This window comes from Canis lupus, chromosome 4, assembly GCF_011100685.1.
Source record: "Canis lupus familiaris isolate Mischka breed German Shepherd chromosome 4, alternate assembly UU_Cfam_GSD_1.0, whole genome shotgun sequence".
Classification (NCBI taxonomy): domain Eukaryota; kingdom Metazoa; phylum Chordata; class Mammalia; order Carnivora; family Canidae; genus Canis; species Canis lupus.
In genome coordinates this window covers 44165748-44183570 of record NC_049225.1, presented here as the reverse complement: position 1 = coordinate 44183570, position 17823 = coordinate 44165748, and the positions used below count along the sequence as shown (strand labels likewise).

The 17823-nt window shown below is 47.5% G+C and overlaps 1 protein-coding gene across 6 annotated transcripts in view; it reads left to right on the top strand.

The window, feature by feature from the left end:
- The window catches only part of WWC1 (WW and C2 domain containing 1), a 155521-nt gene extending 140062 nt beyond the window's left edge, over positions 1-15459 (top strand). For 2 of the 6 annotated variants that reach the window (XM_038534800.1, XM_038534804.1), the window contains exons 20-23: positions 3226-3318; positions 6897-7166; positions 9801-9922; positions 10898-15459. In XM_038534800.1, coding sequence (XP_038390728.1) covers positions 3226-3318; positions 6897-7166; positions 9801-9922; positions 10898-10964 — 552 coding nt within the window. In that variant the 3' untranslated portion in view covers positions 10965-15459. The remainder of the gene's footprint in view (positions 1-3225; positions 3319-6896; positions 7167-9800; positions 9923-10897) is intronic. The other 4 variants (XM_038534803.1, XM_038534802.1, XM_038534801.1 and 1 more) reach the window with 4 other exon arrangements.
- The last annotated feature ends 2364 nt before the right edge of the window (positions 15460-17823 follow it).

Genomic DNA, 17823 nt, shown 5'->3' with positions numbered 1-17823 from the left:
AAAATTTTTTAGCATTCCCAGACCTAAAACATAACCTCTCATGGTTTTCTGATGCCTTAGGACACATTTCACTAAAAGATGTGCAGCATAAACCAGGATAAAGCACAGATGTTCATAGACACAATTCAAAACTATGGGAGCTTGGTGCTGAGATGCTCAGCATAGTTCTGAGGAAGGAGCTTGGTGGGGCCCCGTCACCGCTGCCTCCGTAAGGGCTCACTGCAAAGCGAACACCGCGTGTTGTTTTAGCTTTTGTGTTTTTCATAAAAGTGAAAATCCTCTTCACATTTCTTTCAGCCAGCAAAAACAGATACTAACATAGGTCTTTTGTCAAAGCAAACTAATGTAACATGAACTTTCAAAAAAGTAGGGGTATCTGCATTTTTCCTTTCTTGCTTTCTGACCGTCCCACTTCAGCTCAAGGTTATCTCTTTCTTGTAAAATCTTTCTGAAGGCTGCAAGAAGAGGCCAGTGGTACAATACCCTTAATATTATCCTGTCATTTCCCATAAAACTCTGTCAGCATGCTGTCTGGTAACAATGTAGCCTTCCATTTTGAACCCACAAAATGAGTATTGACAAATTCTGTACAGGAAATTTTGGGGTCTGTGCCCCACCCCTCCAGCACACAGCCAGCTCCCTGTTTTCCAGTCTGGGACTTGGGGCGCTCCACTTCCTGTCATCAAGTCCTATGCCAGTCAGGTTCTTAACAGAAGCAACAGAAACAGATTGTGAGCAATATATGCAGGAAAGAGTTTTTTGAAAAGAAACTAAGTAGCTCACATATTCATTGGAAGACTTGGAAGGCTGTAGAACCAGCCTTGGAATCAGATGGGAAGAGACCAGAACACAGCCAGAATCGTCCCACAAAATCAGTCAGGTGAGGATAATACCAGTGCTGCTGCCAAACTGGGCCCAGCTGGTCCCACTGCTGCCACTGGGGTTCAACATTGATACCTCCCCAGAGGCTCCTGCCCCTGCAGTAGGCCAGAGCAGCTCTGCTTGCTTCTGCTGTCACCACTCCTTATCTGCCTGAGATGCTAAGAGACATGGCATGCTCATGGAGCAAAAGCACCTGGGCTGGTTAAATCTGAGAGGCCCAGTAACAGAGCATTGGGTCCAGCTGACCAGGTTGTGATTCAAAAGCCTGGGGCAGTTGCATCCACTGGACAGAGCCTAGTCCTGTGCCTGCTTGTAGCCACAAACGAGGCTGGGAAAGGTAGACTCCGGCACTTCTAGTTTCCTTAATGGAAGGTGGGCTTTGTCTCCCACTGTGAGGTCTAAGCTGGAGATTTCGGCACTCATGGGATGAAGTTTCAGATGCTCATCAGCAACTTTTCCCCACAAAAAAAAAAAAAAAAAAAAAAAGCCCATGTTTTCTGTATCATCTAATCTCAGAAACAACCCTGCAAGACAAAGTGTGTTTACCCCATTTCATAGATGTGGAAATTGAGTCTCAGAAAGTCAGAACACTTGGCTGTAGGTCACACAGTTTATTAGGTGCAAAACCAGGAGTCTGACTCCAGAGCCCACAGCCTTTCTATCACTCGGAGCCACCGCCTGAAGGGCTCCCTTTGCCTTCCCCAGGCTACTTAAAACTTGTCTATTCTGCTGGCCTGATGCCACCCTTCTCCATACCAAGTGTCCTCTGCTGGCCGTCTCCCTTCCTTGACAGGCTTCAGCACAGCCTGTGTCATCTGGTTAGTTTCCCATGATTGGGTCCCGCCCTGAACTTGAAGTCTGAGAGCATAGGAACAATGTATGACCCTCCCTCCAGCTCTCCACACTGCCTGGGTATTTGACACCTACATAGTCAGCAGCAACGCTGTCACATGTGTTGGTCAGCTCACCCTTACCTGATGGACACGGTCCTTCCAAAATTCTCCTTCCCGAGCTACCTGCCTGGGACAGTCGGTCCTTTTACCTCTTTGTTCCTGGTTTCCCTAGCTGTTAGGTGGAAGTAATAACAATGCAACAATATTCTCTCCCCTGCTGGAGATTAAATGCAGCAAAACATCCCTACATTAGGAAAAGTTAAGTTTAAAGATCTAATGTGGCTATTATCCCTCTTCTCTAACATCATTGTTGACTCCTGAACAACTACAGCTTAAGGATCAGGTGCCTTGATGAGTATTTCCAGTCAGTGGGACATATAGTCTGCTCCTTTGGATTGGAACAATGTGGTATAAAGCCCCCTCCCGGGATGCTATCCAGCCAGTGAGTTTGTATGAGTCCACCCCCATCAAGATGTTCCACCCCCCACTACGTACACATCAGCTCCATCTCTGAGCCCTCTGTGCACCCCCAGGGGGCCAGAAAAGGATGCCCAAACATAGACTGACCAGACCTTAAACTCTTGTCCAGATGCTTATCAGCCTTGTGGTTTATAAAAGCTTAATCTCCCTGGGCCTCCATTCCCTCCATTAGGACTGTTGGAGGATTAAATGTAACTGTCCTTAAGGCACATAGCACACACATCGTTATCATTGTTTCTGTTACTCTCGTCCTGGTTCCGATGAGGACTCTGCCTCCTGCAGTAGCTTTTGTCACTTACGTCCCTGGGGTTGCCGTGTCCATCAACCTTATGGAACTATTGATAGCATTATTACTAATAATTATCAATAACCGCAAAAGTCACAGTACAGACAGCTTCTCAAGAGACACCTGAGAAGTGCGCAGACCACTGCCAGAACGAGCAGGCTCTGTTGCCTCAGCCTGAGGCAACAGAGTGATCCCACCACCAACAGAAGTGATCCCACCAACAGAAGTGATCCCACCACCTTGCAAATGTGACCCAGAAAAGAAGCCCCTGTCCTGCATATCCTCTCTCTCCAATCCTCCTCTGTCAGGGGCACTCTCAGCAGGAAAGCATGATCTCAGTAGCCCTCTGCAGATAGTACAGCTAACCTAAGTGATTGAAGGGATTCTGAGGAAGGGATTGCTAATAGAGCCTCTCTGCTCATCTTATACATTGCATACATGTGTATCTTGACAGTGGCTTCATTTGAGCTATGAAAGCAGGCTTCTGTGGGTGACAGGGAAGGGCCAGTGCAAACAGGACTTGTGGTGGTAGGTCAGGAGGGCATTAGAGCCTGGAACCACACTATCTGCGGTCAGCCCCACTGTGCTGCTGACCACATGGAAACCCCACCACCCTTCTGGCCCCAGGGTGCCTTCCAGATGTACCCTAGTCCCAAGTAACTTCCCAGGACTTTTCTTCTGCAGCTGAACCGAAGTGACAGTGACAGTTCCACGCTGTCCAAGAAGCCACCTTTTGTTCGAAACTCCCTGGAGCGGCGCAGTGTCCGGATGAAGCGGGTAAGACAGTCACCTCAAAGCTATTCAGATGTCTGCTTCATCATCATTTCCCCAAGCATATCCCCCAGTGTCTGACCATTTTTTCTCAGCCACTGGTTTGAAGAAAGTTGCTTTGGCAAGCATGATGGTGTTTATGAACTGTAAGGCCTATGTAGGCACTGGGAAAGGTGCCAAAGGGTAAATGTAACATGATGATGATGAGTCGATCAGACCTGAAATTAAAGTCACTAAGGACTAACCAACTCAAGGTGTCACGGTCACTGATGGAAGCCTGCCTCTCATGCAACTCTGCTCAGCATGTCATCCCGCTGACTGAGCAAAGGTTCTGACAGCCCTCCCTGCTGGCAGAGAGGACCAGGTACCTCCAAGCTGTGACCAGAAATAGGGAGGTGCAAATGGGCTTCTCTCAGTCCAGCTGGAAAAGCACTGGGAAGAGACCACCAGCTGCCTTTGCAGAGAAATCTCACCTTGCCTTATGGAGACTTGGCTCAGAGACCAGGGCAGGACAGTGTCAGGCAAAGGACTGACTCCTGGTCTGCACTTTGGTACAAGTCAGAGCTGCAGGAGATGCAAAAGGGCCCTTCCCACTCTGGGCTTTCAGCATAGACAGACTTTACAGCAGTTCTGGTGAGTTTGCTGTGGGTGACAGGGAAAGGCCAGTGCAAACAGGACTTGCTGTGGTAGGTCAGGAGGGCGTTAGAGCCTGGAGCCACACTATCTGCTGTCAGCCCCACTGTGCTGCTGACCACATGGAAACCCCACCATCCTTCTGGCCCCAGGATGCCTTCCAGATGTACCCTAGTCCCAAGTAACTTCCCAGGACTTTTCTCCTGCAGCTGAACCGAAGTGACAGTGACAGTTCTACGCTGTCCAAGAAGCCACCAGGCAAAGGACTGACTGAATGTCAGGAAGAAACAGGCATTAGAATGTCAGAAAGACCTGTAGAGAGAACAAAACAAAAAGAGTGGGCAGGGAGGCAGTGCCAACAGCCCCAAGCAGGGGAAGGCTCCTCCATACTTCCTACAGACCTGCTGCTATCAGGACGAGGTCCTTTGTCTGTCTCCACTGTGCCCCCCCACCCCCACCTACAAGTCTCCATACCTAGAGAGCCACAGGGAAGGGCAAGAGTGTTGGCTGCAGGGGAATACAGCCATGGCCTCAGGTGACAGGGATGGCCAACTGCCTGCCTGGGGTCCCCTCCTACACCTTTATCTACTGTAGCTGGTGCTGCAGAGTCCCTGGAGCACCAAGTCTTCTGGGGGCGGGGAGGCTTACTGATGATGCACATTTCCCAGGCCACACTCCCAGGCACTGGGGTGGGGTCCTGGAAACCGCATTTTAGTAAGCTCCCTGGAGAATTCTAGAGCTGGTGTTCCAGGATCCACTCCTGGAGAAATGCCCCTGGAAGCTCCTGCTTGCTCCCCCTGCATTGCTTTCCCTGCATTGCTGACAGCTCCCTATCAAGACAGGCCTACACAGTTCCCCCTTCTTCACCTCTTCTTCCCCTTACCCAAGAGGAAAACCTACTGAGAGAGCCTTTGATTGATAGATCTGAGCCCACATTTCCTTCAGGTGCTGTGATCTGAGACATGGGAGAGTCCTGAGGCTGGGCCAGAGCCCTTGGGCACTACAGTCCTACTCAGTGCCTGAACTTTGTCTCTGTCTCTCTGCTTCAGCCTGTCCAGGCAAGTTTCCGGGACTGGGCATCATCAGTCAGAACAAAACAAAAGAACCTTCGTTTGTTACTCTGAGAACTTGAGTCACACAGATCACTCAGCTGGATTTCCTGACCCTGCTCATTTATGAGCACAGGCTAGACAGTGGTCTCCCCCTAGCAGTTCTGCACTGAGCTGCTTCATCGCCCCAGAAGTATGCTTGCCAGCCTTACCTGAGGGCAGCTCTCATAGTAATGTTTTATGTATCATTTCTCAACTCTGTCAGCCGTCATGTTTGTTTTCTGTTGCTGCAATAATAAATCACAGCAAACGTAACAGCTTAAAATAATACAAATTCATTACCTTATAGTTTGCACTGGTCAGGAGTTCAGGCACAGGTTAGCTGAATCCTCTGCTCAGGGTCTCACCAGGGTCACATCCAGGTGTTGACTGCATCCTCACCTGAAAGTTTGAGTAGGGAAAGATTCACTTCCAGGCTCCCTTGGGACATTGGCAGCATCCCTTGTCTTGTGTTTTCTTGCTAGCTGCAGGCCTGGAGGTCAGGGTCTGCTCACAGCACCCAGAGGTCGTTCTCAGGTCCTTGCCATGTGGCCCTTTCCACAATATATTGTTAGTTTGAGGCCAGCAGGAGATCTGTTTCCAAGGATGGCCCAGTTCACCTTTGTGGGGCTCACTGGATTGGGGTCAGGCCCACCTAGGAATATCTCCCCTTTGAGTAACTCAGAGTCAACGGATCAGTTACTTAATCATGAGAGTGCTATCCCATGGTATTCAAAGCACCTCCCCCACCCCCAAAAAAAAAAAACACTGAAGAGGAGGGCATTCCACAGGCATGTATATCGATGTGTATTAGGGGTGGGAAACTTGGGCCCAACTTAGAATTCTGTCTCCCTCAGTTATGTAGTTATTTTGTAATCATTACTATTTCTTGATAGGAGAAGGAAAGTAAGTGGTTGCATTACTCAGGATCTTTTATATAAAGATAACTGAAGAATGCATATATAGCTTGAAAGTGCAAGAGGGAATTTACTGGTTCATTTAATGGAAAACCCCAGGATTTTGGACTACCTTCAGGCATGAATTGATCCTTCATCGAGATAATTCATCAAGCCTCAGTCCTCCTCTCATGGCACTGTCCCGCCAGATAGCTTAATTCTTAAAAAGGGTCACCACATATAGTGGGAAAGATGGCCATGATGATGGGAAAGATGGCCATGATGAGTTCCAAGTCTATATCTTGCTGATCTCACAACCTCTGGGTAAAGACTCTTTTTTCCAAGGTGCTCAGCAAAAGTGCCAAAGTTGAAGGTTATTGGCTGGGCTTAGACAACATACTCACCCCTGAAGTGGTCACTGAGGTTCTGACTGTCCAGGTTCAGGTCACATCCCTGTCCCTGAAATCCCATGTGAACCACCTTGTGGGTTGAGCATGCAGGAGGAGTGGATCCCCAAGGGAAGCTACGGGCTCTGTTTACCGTCAGACCAGGGAAGCGGACGCTGGACATGCAGAAACAACAGATGTCCATGACGTCTCCTTTCCGGGGGGCACAGACCTGCACTGAGGAAACAACTTCAGGATAATGACAAGAACCCGTTAACCGAGTGTAAATGTTGAGGTCACTGAGAGCAGGGAAACGGGGCAGTGTGGGGAGTGAGTGAGGGGGTTCTGGAGCCAACTGCCAGGGTGGAATCTCAGACTTACCACCCAGCACCCTGCCTGGGGCATAAAAATGCTCAATGAACAGAAGCTGAAGACATGGGAGAAATCGGGATAGGCCCTGGGGGTGGGCGAGCCCCGTTTTTGAAGTAGAAGCCTGCCGATGAACAAAGGAGGGTATCTGAGGTTCAGGGGGGCGGGTTGTTGGGGCTCACGGAACCCAGCCCTCTAATAATCAGCCAAAGCTGTCCCTCCCCCCGCAGCCTTCGTCGGTCAAATCCCTGCGCGCCGAGCGCCTGATCCGCACGTCGCTGGACCTCGAGCTGGACCTGCAGGCGACCAGGACCTGGCACAGCCAGCTGACTCAGGAGATCTCGGTGCTGAAGGAGCTCAAGGAGCAGCTTGAACAAGCCAAGAGCCACGGCGAGAAGGAGTTGCCGCAGTGGTTGCGTGAGGATGAGCGCTTCCGCCTGCTGCTGAGGATGCTGGAGAAGCGGGTGAGAGCCACGCAAGAGGCAAGGGAGGCGGCTTGCTCTGCCCTGAGGGACTGCCCAGTGCTGCAGGGGAGGGAGGCCAGAGCTTTGAAGAGGTGCTACAGTCCTGTGACCCACTAACAGTGTTCCCAGGGCCCCTCACTCCCATCATCAAAACGATCCAGGAATCCCTTTGCCCGGTAAACTTTATTAACTCTCGACCTGGCTGCCGGGCCCTTCTGCATTTCCATATTTATGTGTGCAAGACCTTATCATTCACACTTTTATTCATCAAACATTGGGTACCAAATCTGCACTTGGGCACACACTTGAATAGATACAGAACACTGACCTGCCCCAGTGTCGGCCCATGTGATCCCACAGAGTAGCTCTCTCTAAAGATACAAGTTCGTACATGGAGGAAGTCCCTCATGTTGGAGATCTCCCAAAGGCGACTGCTCTGGGCCACCACCTAGAAGGGAGGAGGGCAGTCCTCCTCAGCAGCACAGGAGGACTCTCTGGGTCAGGGTGCTCCAAAGCAGGAGCAGCTTCAGATCTTTCATGGCTCTGGGCTTTATCTCATCTGTGGCTAGCAGATAGTGGGCACAACTTCATGGGGTATGCAAAGCTGGCAGTTTCTAAATGGATAAAAAAAAAGTCTGCTTGTTTGAAGCACATTTAAAGCAATTGGATGCCTTAAAAATTTGCCTTTGGCACCAGTGAGCTGACAGGTCCCAGCCTGTCATGAAGACGTAACAACACAGGGTCAATACACAGAAGCCATCATCAACTCATTTATACAGTATCTGCCACTCCTGGACTGTCACCCATGCAGGAATGACCTTTGCTGGTTTCCTCTGCGTACAGCCAGACAATGCACCTTGCAGAGGGTACCGGCCTCGGTTATTTTTTTGGGAGAGCCGTTAGCCGAAGCCCCAGCTCTCAGTGCCAGTGATAATGCCTGAGAGTAGGAAAGTGGTGGTGGGCTTCTAGGGTCTGGACTAGCTGAGGGGCTTCAAATTGACTCTGGTAATTCAAGAGTTCCTGCAATGTTTATTTCTTTCTAATTCAATATTTATACTCTGTATACTTATAATAGGTAATGCCTTTAAAGAAAAAAAAAGGGGGGGTGCCTTGGTAACTCAGTTGGTTAAGCATCTGCCTTCATCTCAGGTCATAATCCCAGGATCCTGGGATCGAGTCCCACATCGGGCTCCTTGCTCATCAAGGAGCCTGCTTCTCCTTCTATCTGCTGCTCCCCTTGCTTGTGTGCTCACTCGCTCTCACTCTCTGACAAAATCTTTTAAAAAGGAAGGGAAGGGAAGGGAAGGGAAGGGAAGGGAAGGGAAGGGAAGGGAAGGGAAGGAAGAGTAATGGCCTTTGGAAGGAAGGTAAGTGACTAAGTGCCTGTTCATTTCCTTTACTTTCCCTTTGTGCCTTTCACTTTGCCTTTCCTTTCTTTCTTTCTTTCGTCTCCTTCCTCTCCTCCTCCCTCCCTCCCTCCCTCCCTCCCTCCCTCCCTCCCTCCCTCCCTCCCTCCCTCCCCTCTCCCTCGCCTCCTTCCTTCCTTCCTTCCTTCCTCTCCTTCCTCCCTACCCTCCCTCCCCCCTCCCTCCCTCCCTCCTCCTCCCTCCCTCCCTCCCTCCCGCCCCCTCCCCCTCCTTTCCTTTCCCTCTCCCTCCCCCCCCCTCCCTCCCTCCCCTCCTCCTCCCTCCCTCCTCCCTCCCTCCCTCCCTCCTCCCCTACCGAAATAAAAGAAAAGAAAAGAAAAAAAAGAAAAAACCTGACCTCTCAAATAGCAAAAGAATAGTACATCGTGACTGTCTGATAATGGCCTACTAAATAACCACTTAAATGATGGCTTCATTGGGGCACCTGGGTGGCTCAGTCGGTTAAGCGGCTGATTCTTGATTTCAGCTTGGGTTGTGATCTCAGGGGCCTGGAATTGAGCCCCACATCAGGCTCCATGCTCAATGGGGATTCAGCTTGGGGATTCTCTCCTCTCCCCACCTCTCTCTCTCTCTCTCTCTCTCTCTCTCAAATAAATAGGTAAATCTTAAAAAAAAAAAAAAAAAAAAAAGATGGCTTCACCGACCAAAATTCCATCTTCATGCAATTAAGTTTCAAGTTATGTGATACATGGATATTTTAGGGCTTTTTGTGGTTTGTTCTCAAAAGCGCTTACATAGGTTTGCATTAAGAGGAAGGGATACAGCATATCTAAAGCCCTTGAACACAATTGCATGATTGGAATTGTGTTTCCAACACTTCTTAGTTGTTTGACATCATCAAAGAAATGTCTTAACATGCCTGAGCCTCAGTTTCCTCCTCTATAGTACAGAAGTAATTATAAAATGTACCTTTCTAGGTGGCCCTGGGGCTTAGAAAGGTAGCACACATTTCACTAGGCAGCCCTCATCTCCTTACACATAGGTATTCAGTTCCCTGGCCCCAAAAGCCTGTCCACCCTGACACATGATGGGGTCACATCTTCTCACCATTCTAAACAGAGGACCCAGCAGTGGAACGGGAGTGAGCATGCCTGTTCTGTGACCCTCAGACCTTTTGACTACACTAGACTCCTCATGTGTGCTAGAAAGTTGTCCTTAGCTGCCCCTTTCTAGAGGCCCTGAGGACTCCGTAGCACCTCACAGCCCTGCTTGCTTTGCCCTGCAGATGGACCGAGCAGAGCACAAGGGTGAGCTTCAGACAGACAAGATGATGCGGGCAGCCGCCAAGGATGTGCACAGGCTTCGAGGCCAGAGCTGTAAGGAGCCCCCAGAAGTGCAGTCTTTCAGGTAAGCAGTGGGCACCTGGCCAGCCCGCCTTCCCCTTTCACATGCAGCCGACCCAGCCTCAGTCTCACCAGCCCTGGCCCGTGCTCCCTCCGCTAGCAGAGCACCAGCCCTCCTCGGAACAGATGCGTGCCCTCTGCCCAGCCGCCCCGGGCGGTCTGTGAGCGCCGCAGTGCTTTCCCTCAGCTGTCCTTATCAATCCCCGCACAACTCGAGCTAATTTGTTAGATCCTCTTGTTTAACGAATGAGCCACCTGCTCCGGCCTTCCCTCTGAGTGTTTCCATCACCCGTAATTATGGAGGACTGGCTGAATGATAAATAAGCCTGGGGTGCTTGCCGGGCCTCCCTGACTCTGCCTGCTGCCTGCCAGGACCTCAGGGAGGTGCTTTCTTGCCTGGATCCAGGCATGTCATAGGAGGGCCCCAAATGCCCTTTGGCTAGGACCTCCCATTCACAGCATTTAGACTCATGATACCGTCCTAGATAAGGCACTCATGGTTGTGTATGTGCTTTAAAAAAAAAAAGAAAAGAAAAGAAAAGAAAAACTTCCTGGAATAGAAATATTTAAAATATGCTGTCATTTGTGTAACTGTATTGGGACATCTCTTAATTTTTAACCAAAGGGGAGTCTAAAATAAACAAATGAGCCCCACCTGTGGCCCAAAGGCCCTTTTAAACTCAGGCCCTTGATTTGAACTGAAGGTGGCTGGTCCTGCTAATGTCCCTAAACTAGTGGTACTGAACCAGGGATGATTTGGGCACCGGGGGGACCTTTGGCAATGCCTGGGGACGTTTTTGGTTGTCACAACTGGAAGGAAGGGGGGGGGTACTACTGGCACTGAGTAGCTGGAGGTGGGAGATTCTGCTAAACATCCTACAATGTGCAGGACAGCCCCCACCACAAAGAACAGTCCTGCCCATAATATCTATACAGTGAGGTTGAAAACCCTGCTCTGAAGGTCTGGCCTCTCTTGCAGGGAGAAGATGGCATTTTTTACCCAGCCTCGAATGAATATCCCGACCCTCTCTGCCGACGATGTCTAATCGCCAGAAAAGTATTTCCTTTGTTCCACTGACCACGCTGTGAACATAGACTGTGGCTAAAGTTATTTATGTGGTGTTATATGAAGGTACTGAGTCATGAGTCCTCTAGCGCTCTTGTCGGTTTGAAGATGAACAGATTTTTTTTTTTTTTAGTTTGGGTTCTATTATTATTAAAAAAATAAAAAATAAAAAAATAAAAACAACAAAAACCAGCATTAAAATGACAAGATTGTATAGTTTGTATATTTAGGAATGTATTTTTGAGAAAGAAAATTTAAATGAACTCAAGCAGTGTTAAGTTGCTGCTCTTCTTAAAATTGTTTAGATTTTTTTCTTTTTTCTTTTTTTTTTTTTGTACAGCTCTACCTTCTAGAGGTTTCACTGCAATAAGAAGTAATGTTTCAGGGACGGTGATCCTAAAAGGACGTCCCCTGCAGGTGTCAACAGCACAGCTGACCTTTCCTACTTAACACATTTTGTATAATATTAAAAAAAAAGGCCTGGAACCATTTGGGGGGTTCTGAGGTACATTTGCGAATCTTGATGAGCTGTGGTGTGTTTTGATGTGGCCGCCTGACGTGGAATGGGCAGCACGGAGCAGGCTGAGCAGCCCAGCCCGTGCTGGCGACAGGCCTGCCCACTCCGGTCCCGGATGCCCAGTGAAGCCACTGAAGTGAGTGAGGGAGGGCTGTGGAGAACTCCTTTCGGTTTTATCTCCATCAATAAAGTGGCCTTTCTGAACAAACTTTCGCTCTCTCTTTTTCTCTCCCACCCCTCACTTCATCTGTGTCTCCCCCATTTTTTACCTGTCCCTTTCTAACCATTTCCTCTCCGCCTGTCTACAGGCCAGGGGCTGGTTTTTCCCTTACAGGCACCACCACTCATTCACTCATTGGATTCAAACCCCTGCTCAGGGGTGCCTGGGTGTCTCAGTGGTTGAGCATCTGTCCTTTAGCTCAGGGTTTTGGGATTGTGTCCCACATCGGGCTCCCTGCGGGGAGCCTGCTTCTCCCTCTGCCTATGTCTCTGCCTCTCTCTGTGTCTCTCATGAATAAATTAAAAAAAAAAAAAAAAGAAAAGAAAAAAACACTGCTCAGCTAGGGCTGTTGCAGATAATGGGAAATCAGCCTTTAACAAACAAGTAGCCAGGTCCCTTCCTCCTTGCTTTTTCTGACACTATCCTGTGCAGCTTTCCTCCCCTCCCCAGACCCTCTGAGCCACCCTTTCTCACCTGGGATGAGCCCAAAGACCTGCTTTTATCCGTGTTCCCACTGGAAGTAATATGCACACCAAAGTTTGAGGGACCTACTAGTATAATGCAAAGGAAGCTCAGACAAAGACAGGGGCAAAATGGTGAGGCCCTGCAGCCTAGGAGAGAGTCACACAGGGCACACTAATATGCATGGCCCTCTCCAGGCCACTGAGGACCATTGCAGGAGGGGGTGATGGAGAGAGTCAAGACCATTTCCCTTGGCTGTGGAGACTCTTCCCCCACTTCCCCTCTATATCTGTTACCTGGCTGTTTCTTCCATAGGAGAAACCTATAGAGGTGTAGAATTTATCCTTATTCCCCCACATGGTTTCCAGGGTTTTTGATAGCTCAGACTCCCTGCAACAATACAGTCCAATTTCTCACCATCAACCCAGGGGCACCCCCTTCCCCAGTACTGCACCCTCTAAACACACCAGACTTCTGTGCACTCTCTCTTCTTCTGTGAAATTCCACCCCATATGTTGAGGGTTGGCTTTGCAATTTCTTCAAATGAGTGTCAGCACTGTCCCTGATCCATCACAGTAGGCCCAAGGACACAAGGATTGTGTCCCTGCTGTCTTGTGACCCCTGGTGCCTGCACCGCTCAGAGCTTTGAGATGTTGTCCTTGCTGGCCCTGCCCTGGTGTTAAGGGCATTGGCTACAGCAATGGAGCAGAGGACCCAAACTGGATAGTCAAGAGTGACCCATCCCATTGGCTGTCACAATTAGAGCGAGGATATGCATGAGACCAGTGCTGGGCCAACCAGTGCCCTTCTTCAGCATTTCTACCTGAAGGTTAGAGACTAAATTTTCCCTTCCCAAAGCTATCTGTAGCCATGGTTCACTTTTCTGGGATCAACCTCGCAGAGAGAAGCAGTTATAAGAAGTGGGGAAATTAGGACTTGACCTGGGGTTTAAATCCTCCATTCTCTCTCTAGCTGTAGTCTGTCTGGTGAACCAGATCAAGAGAGCCAATAAAGGGGCACTGGGTGGCTCAGTCAGTAAAGTGTCTGCCTCCAACTCAGGTTGTGATCTCAAGGTCCTGGGTCGAGCCCCTTGTCTGGCTCCCTGGTCATTCATTCTCTCTCTCTCTCTCTCTCTCTCTCTCTCTCTCTCTCTCTCTCCCCGTCTCAAATAAATAAATAAAATCTTTAAAAAAGAGAAAGAGCTAATAAAAATGTGAAGGTCACTCAGTACCATTTTTTTTTTCCCTCAGTCACACATTCATCCACGGTCATCTCTCCCAGCAAGGCTCAGCCCCTCACACTCCTACAGCATCAGCTTCTGGGAAGCAGAGCTGCTCACACCCCCCTCGTGTGGGGGAAAGGCTGTGTGGAACCAATCCTCCTACCCAAGCACTATGTCTCAGTATTGCTTTAGCTGACACAGCATTTGCAGGCGGCCCTCTGTCCACCATAGCCTTGGATTCTCTAAACAGTTCACTGGCACACCAGCAATACATCCTGTCATTTGCCTGACGAGAAATTGAAGAATAGATAAAGAAATTCCACTCAGACTCACGCACGTATGTTCTCCAGAATCTTCGGGAAATATAGTTTCAGAAATGTGGAAAGATCTGCTCTAGGTCTCTCAGATAGGAAATGGCCAGAGCTAGGACACAAATACCATCTATCTCCGAAATGACTTTTGTGTTTCAGCTCTGGTCTCTGTTTCATGGCACTGTGGTCACATGTGGGCCCTACCCAAAGGGAATTTGAACATTTGGTTTTGAAGAGTGAAGTCATGAAATCCTGTGGTTTCTCTGCAGGGGAGGATAGGGAGGTACGATATAGGTGGTGTGACTAGGACACTGGCCTGAGAAAAAACTGACCGGCTCTGACCCATTCACAAAAGCAATGGTTGCCTTTGACCATAAACCTTTTTGCAATGTATACATTAGCAATCTTTGTGCTTCCTGCATCCAAGAAAACTAATAAGATTTGTCTAGTTACCTGTCCCCCTGCTAATCAGACTCCTTAATTTTTCTTTCCTGTATTCCCACATTTCTTCTCTGTATTCTGTATTTAAGTTCTAGTTCCTTCTGCCCAGTTCACTCTTCCTTCATGTTTTCGCCCTGTCTTCTTACGGCTCTCTGTTTATCAATATTCTGATCCTAGGTCAAGCCTGACCCCTTAGAGAAACCCCTCTCCATAACCCTGGGCCACCCTATCCAACTTACCCTCCCATATGTCACTCTCTGACACAATGACCCAATTTGTTCAGAACGCTGTTTCTCTGCAGTAATCTTGTTACATCCCCTCATCTATCTCTTCCCTCTAAAATATAAGATCTTAAAACAGGGACTTTGTTTGCTGTGCTCTCTGTTGAGTCTGACGCAGAGTGGGTGCTCGATAAATATTTGTGGAATAAATGAACAAGATCAAATGTCTCCCCCAGAGGTGTGTTTACTCCCTTTGTCAGGCCTGACCAGGGCAAAGGAAGATTCTGGGTGGAATAAGAGTACTGAAGGGCGTTCTTTGGGGTGCCGGGTTGTGGACACCTCTCTGATCCAGCTCTGCACTTGCCCCACCAAACATGCACACACCACCCTAGAGCGTAAAGAAGCAGAAGTGATTGGGATGGCTAACACTCACACACAATGTTTACGTTCTTTGAGGGAAAAGTCAGGTTATTTACCCTGAAATCATTCCTCTCTTGTAACAATTAGTTGTGTTGCATTAATAGCTAATACTTACATACCACACAAAATCCAGAGGGTACACAAGAGCTTCCGTAGCAAATTCTTCCACTCACAGTAGACCTAGGCACTGTGCTAAATGTTTACTTATTTTGAACCCATCCTCACCACAACCCCATGAGGTAAGCACGTTATGATCATTCATATTTTACCATTGAGGAAACCGGCTCAGAGGAGTTGTTTGCCCAACATCTTACAGATGGTAAGTGGTAGAAACTGGGATTAAAACCAGTGAATGTTCTCAAGACACCTCCCTACAGTGACCAGAGACTTCCTACCTCTGCTACCACCAGTTCCTCCTTCAAGACATTCTATATTGCCAGTTTATCCCATGATCCTCCCAGAGATAGGCAATATATTGTATATATGCGATGAATGCATATATAATCTTATGTGTATCATTTTCTCCACCTCAAAATGCATACTAAATGTAATGTCCTATACTTTGCCATTTCTCAGTATATTTGTAAACAACTTCATTCTTCTTAACAATGATGTAGTATTCCACTGAATAGTGTACCATAAATTAATTGATGGACATTGATGTTGTAGCCCAGTCTCTTCCTTTAACAGCGTCTAAGTGGTCTTTGTACATCCATCCTTTCACATGTGTATGAGCATATCCATAGATTAAGTATTGCCTACATTTTTGAAATGCACCATCAGAGCTCCACATGAAAGTGTGAATTGCCTCTAGGACATTTCTTCTCAGCATGTTTGCTACCCTCACTAAGTGGCATGAAGAGTAGCAGAGATAAATAAATAAATAAATAATAGAGAGTAGCAGAGATAATACACTTTAGATACTGAACAGATAGATATAAGTTGCTAATGAATGGTAGGGAAGTTATGTTCTAGCAGGGGACTACGTTCTAGTTGTTATATACCAGATACTTCCGAGAATAAATTTGAAAGCTTGTCCTAACACCATTAGTAAGACTTCTTCTAGGGCACTTGGGACTAAATAAATTTATGTAGGAGACAATGATAAGTCTTAAGTTTATAAGCAAAATATATATATAGCCAATCAGAAGTAACAAGGGGACATATGCTTGACATAGTATTTTTTACCACTTGCATTTACCTGTTTGATCTTTTGGGGTTTTGGCTGGCTGCTCATGACAGTGTTGGAGATGGAAAAGCAGGCATCATTCATGTCTTCACTATTTTAATCCCCAGGGCCAAAACAGTCCCTGACAGAGGGCTGACCCTCAAACAATTTTTTGGTGAAAAAATAAGGCTAAAACCAAAGTTCTAATTCTAGTCCTACAAAGTAACAACAGGAACTTGGGTGAATATTTTCCCGTGGTTTCTGACCCTCTCAACAGGCTGTCTTGATAACAATGACTTGATGCAGTGTTTCCAAAAGGGAAGTATCAAATAAAATGCTAGATGGTACCTAACTGAATTTTTTTTTATAATTTTATTTTAATATGCACATCAAACCCATGAACTCAAAGACATTATGGCTTTGGATGAGGATAAATATTTAAGTTAAAGTGAATCAATTTAAGAAAAAAATCACATAATATCGTGGCACAAAGAAATGGCAAAAATACTGATAATGGAAACACATTTGGGAAAGTCTGAGTTAATGTATCTGGAATAGGTCTAAACGGTCACCTTGCATGATCCTGCATTTCACAGATAAGGAGAGCAGGCCCAGGAGCCGTGGCTTACCAGCAATAAACAGCTCTTGGTAACGCTTCCCATGTTTAAACATTTACATCTGCTCTACTTTATATTACTAAGTGCCCCTCCCAATCTTTTTTTTTTAATTTTTTTTTATTTATTTATGATAGTCACAGAGAGAGAAAGAGAGAAGCAGAGACATAGGCAGAGGGAGAAGCAGGCTCCATGCACCGGAAGCCCGATGTGGGATTTGATCCCAGGTCTCCAGGATCGCGCCCTGGGCCAAAGGCAGGCGCCAAACCGCTGCGCCACCCAGGGATCCCCCCCTCCCAATCTAAAATCACCATATGGAATATGCTTTTTACTAATATATCTGCCTCATCTAGAAATTTTAATAAACCCTTCCCCCACCTATGTTCTTAAGAATTACTGATCTAGAAGTGCCTGGGTGGCCCAGTCACTTCTTGTCTGCCTGCCTTCGGCTCAGGTCATGATCTCAGGGTCCTGGGATGGAGCCCCACATCAGGCTCCCCGCTCAGTTGGGGAGTCTGCTTCTCCCTTTAAGCTATTTGTGCTCCCTCTCTCTCATGTTCTCTCTCAAAATAATAAAATCTTTTTTTAAATAAAATAAATAAGGGCAGTCCCGGTGGCTTAGCAGTTTAGCACCACCTTCCGCCCAGGGCATGATCCTGAAGACCTGGGATCGAGTCCCACGTCGGGCTCCCTGCATGGAGCCTGCTTCTCCCTCCACCTGTTGCTCTCTCTCTATCTCTAATAAATAAATAATCTTTTAGAAAGAAAAGAAGAAAGAAAGAAAAGAAGAAGAAAGAAAGAAAAAGAAAGAAAGAAAGAAAGAAAGAAAGAGAAAGAAACGAAAAAAGAAAGAAAGAAATAATACAGAAATAAAGACAGAAAGAAAGAAGGACTTCGCGGAACCGGCAGAATAAAGAACGAAGAAAGAACGAAAGAATAGAACAAGAAAGAAGAAAGAAGAAGAACGTAAAGAAGAAAGAAGAAAAGAAAAGAAAGAAAGAAAGAAGAAAGAAAGAAAATTACTGATCTAGTTTAAAATGCAAGAGGCAGCAGAAAGCAACCACAGCAGCAACATCCTCCCCGCCTCCTCTCCCCAGTTCTAGGCCCAACCTCTGTGTTGGTACCAGCCCCCACATCTGAGCCATCTCCTATTACTGACAGAAGAGAGAACACAGATGACAGTTCTGGTTCTGTCATGGGGCTCCAGCAATGGTGACAGTAACCCTACTACCACCATCCCCCA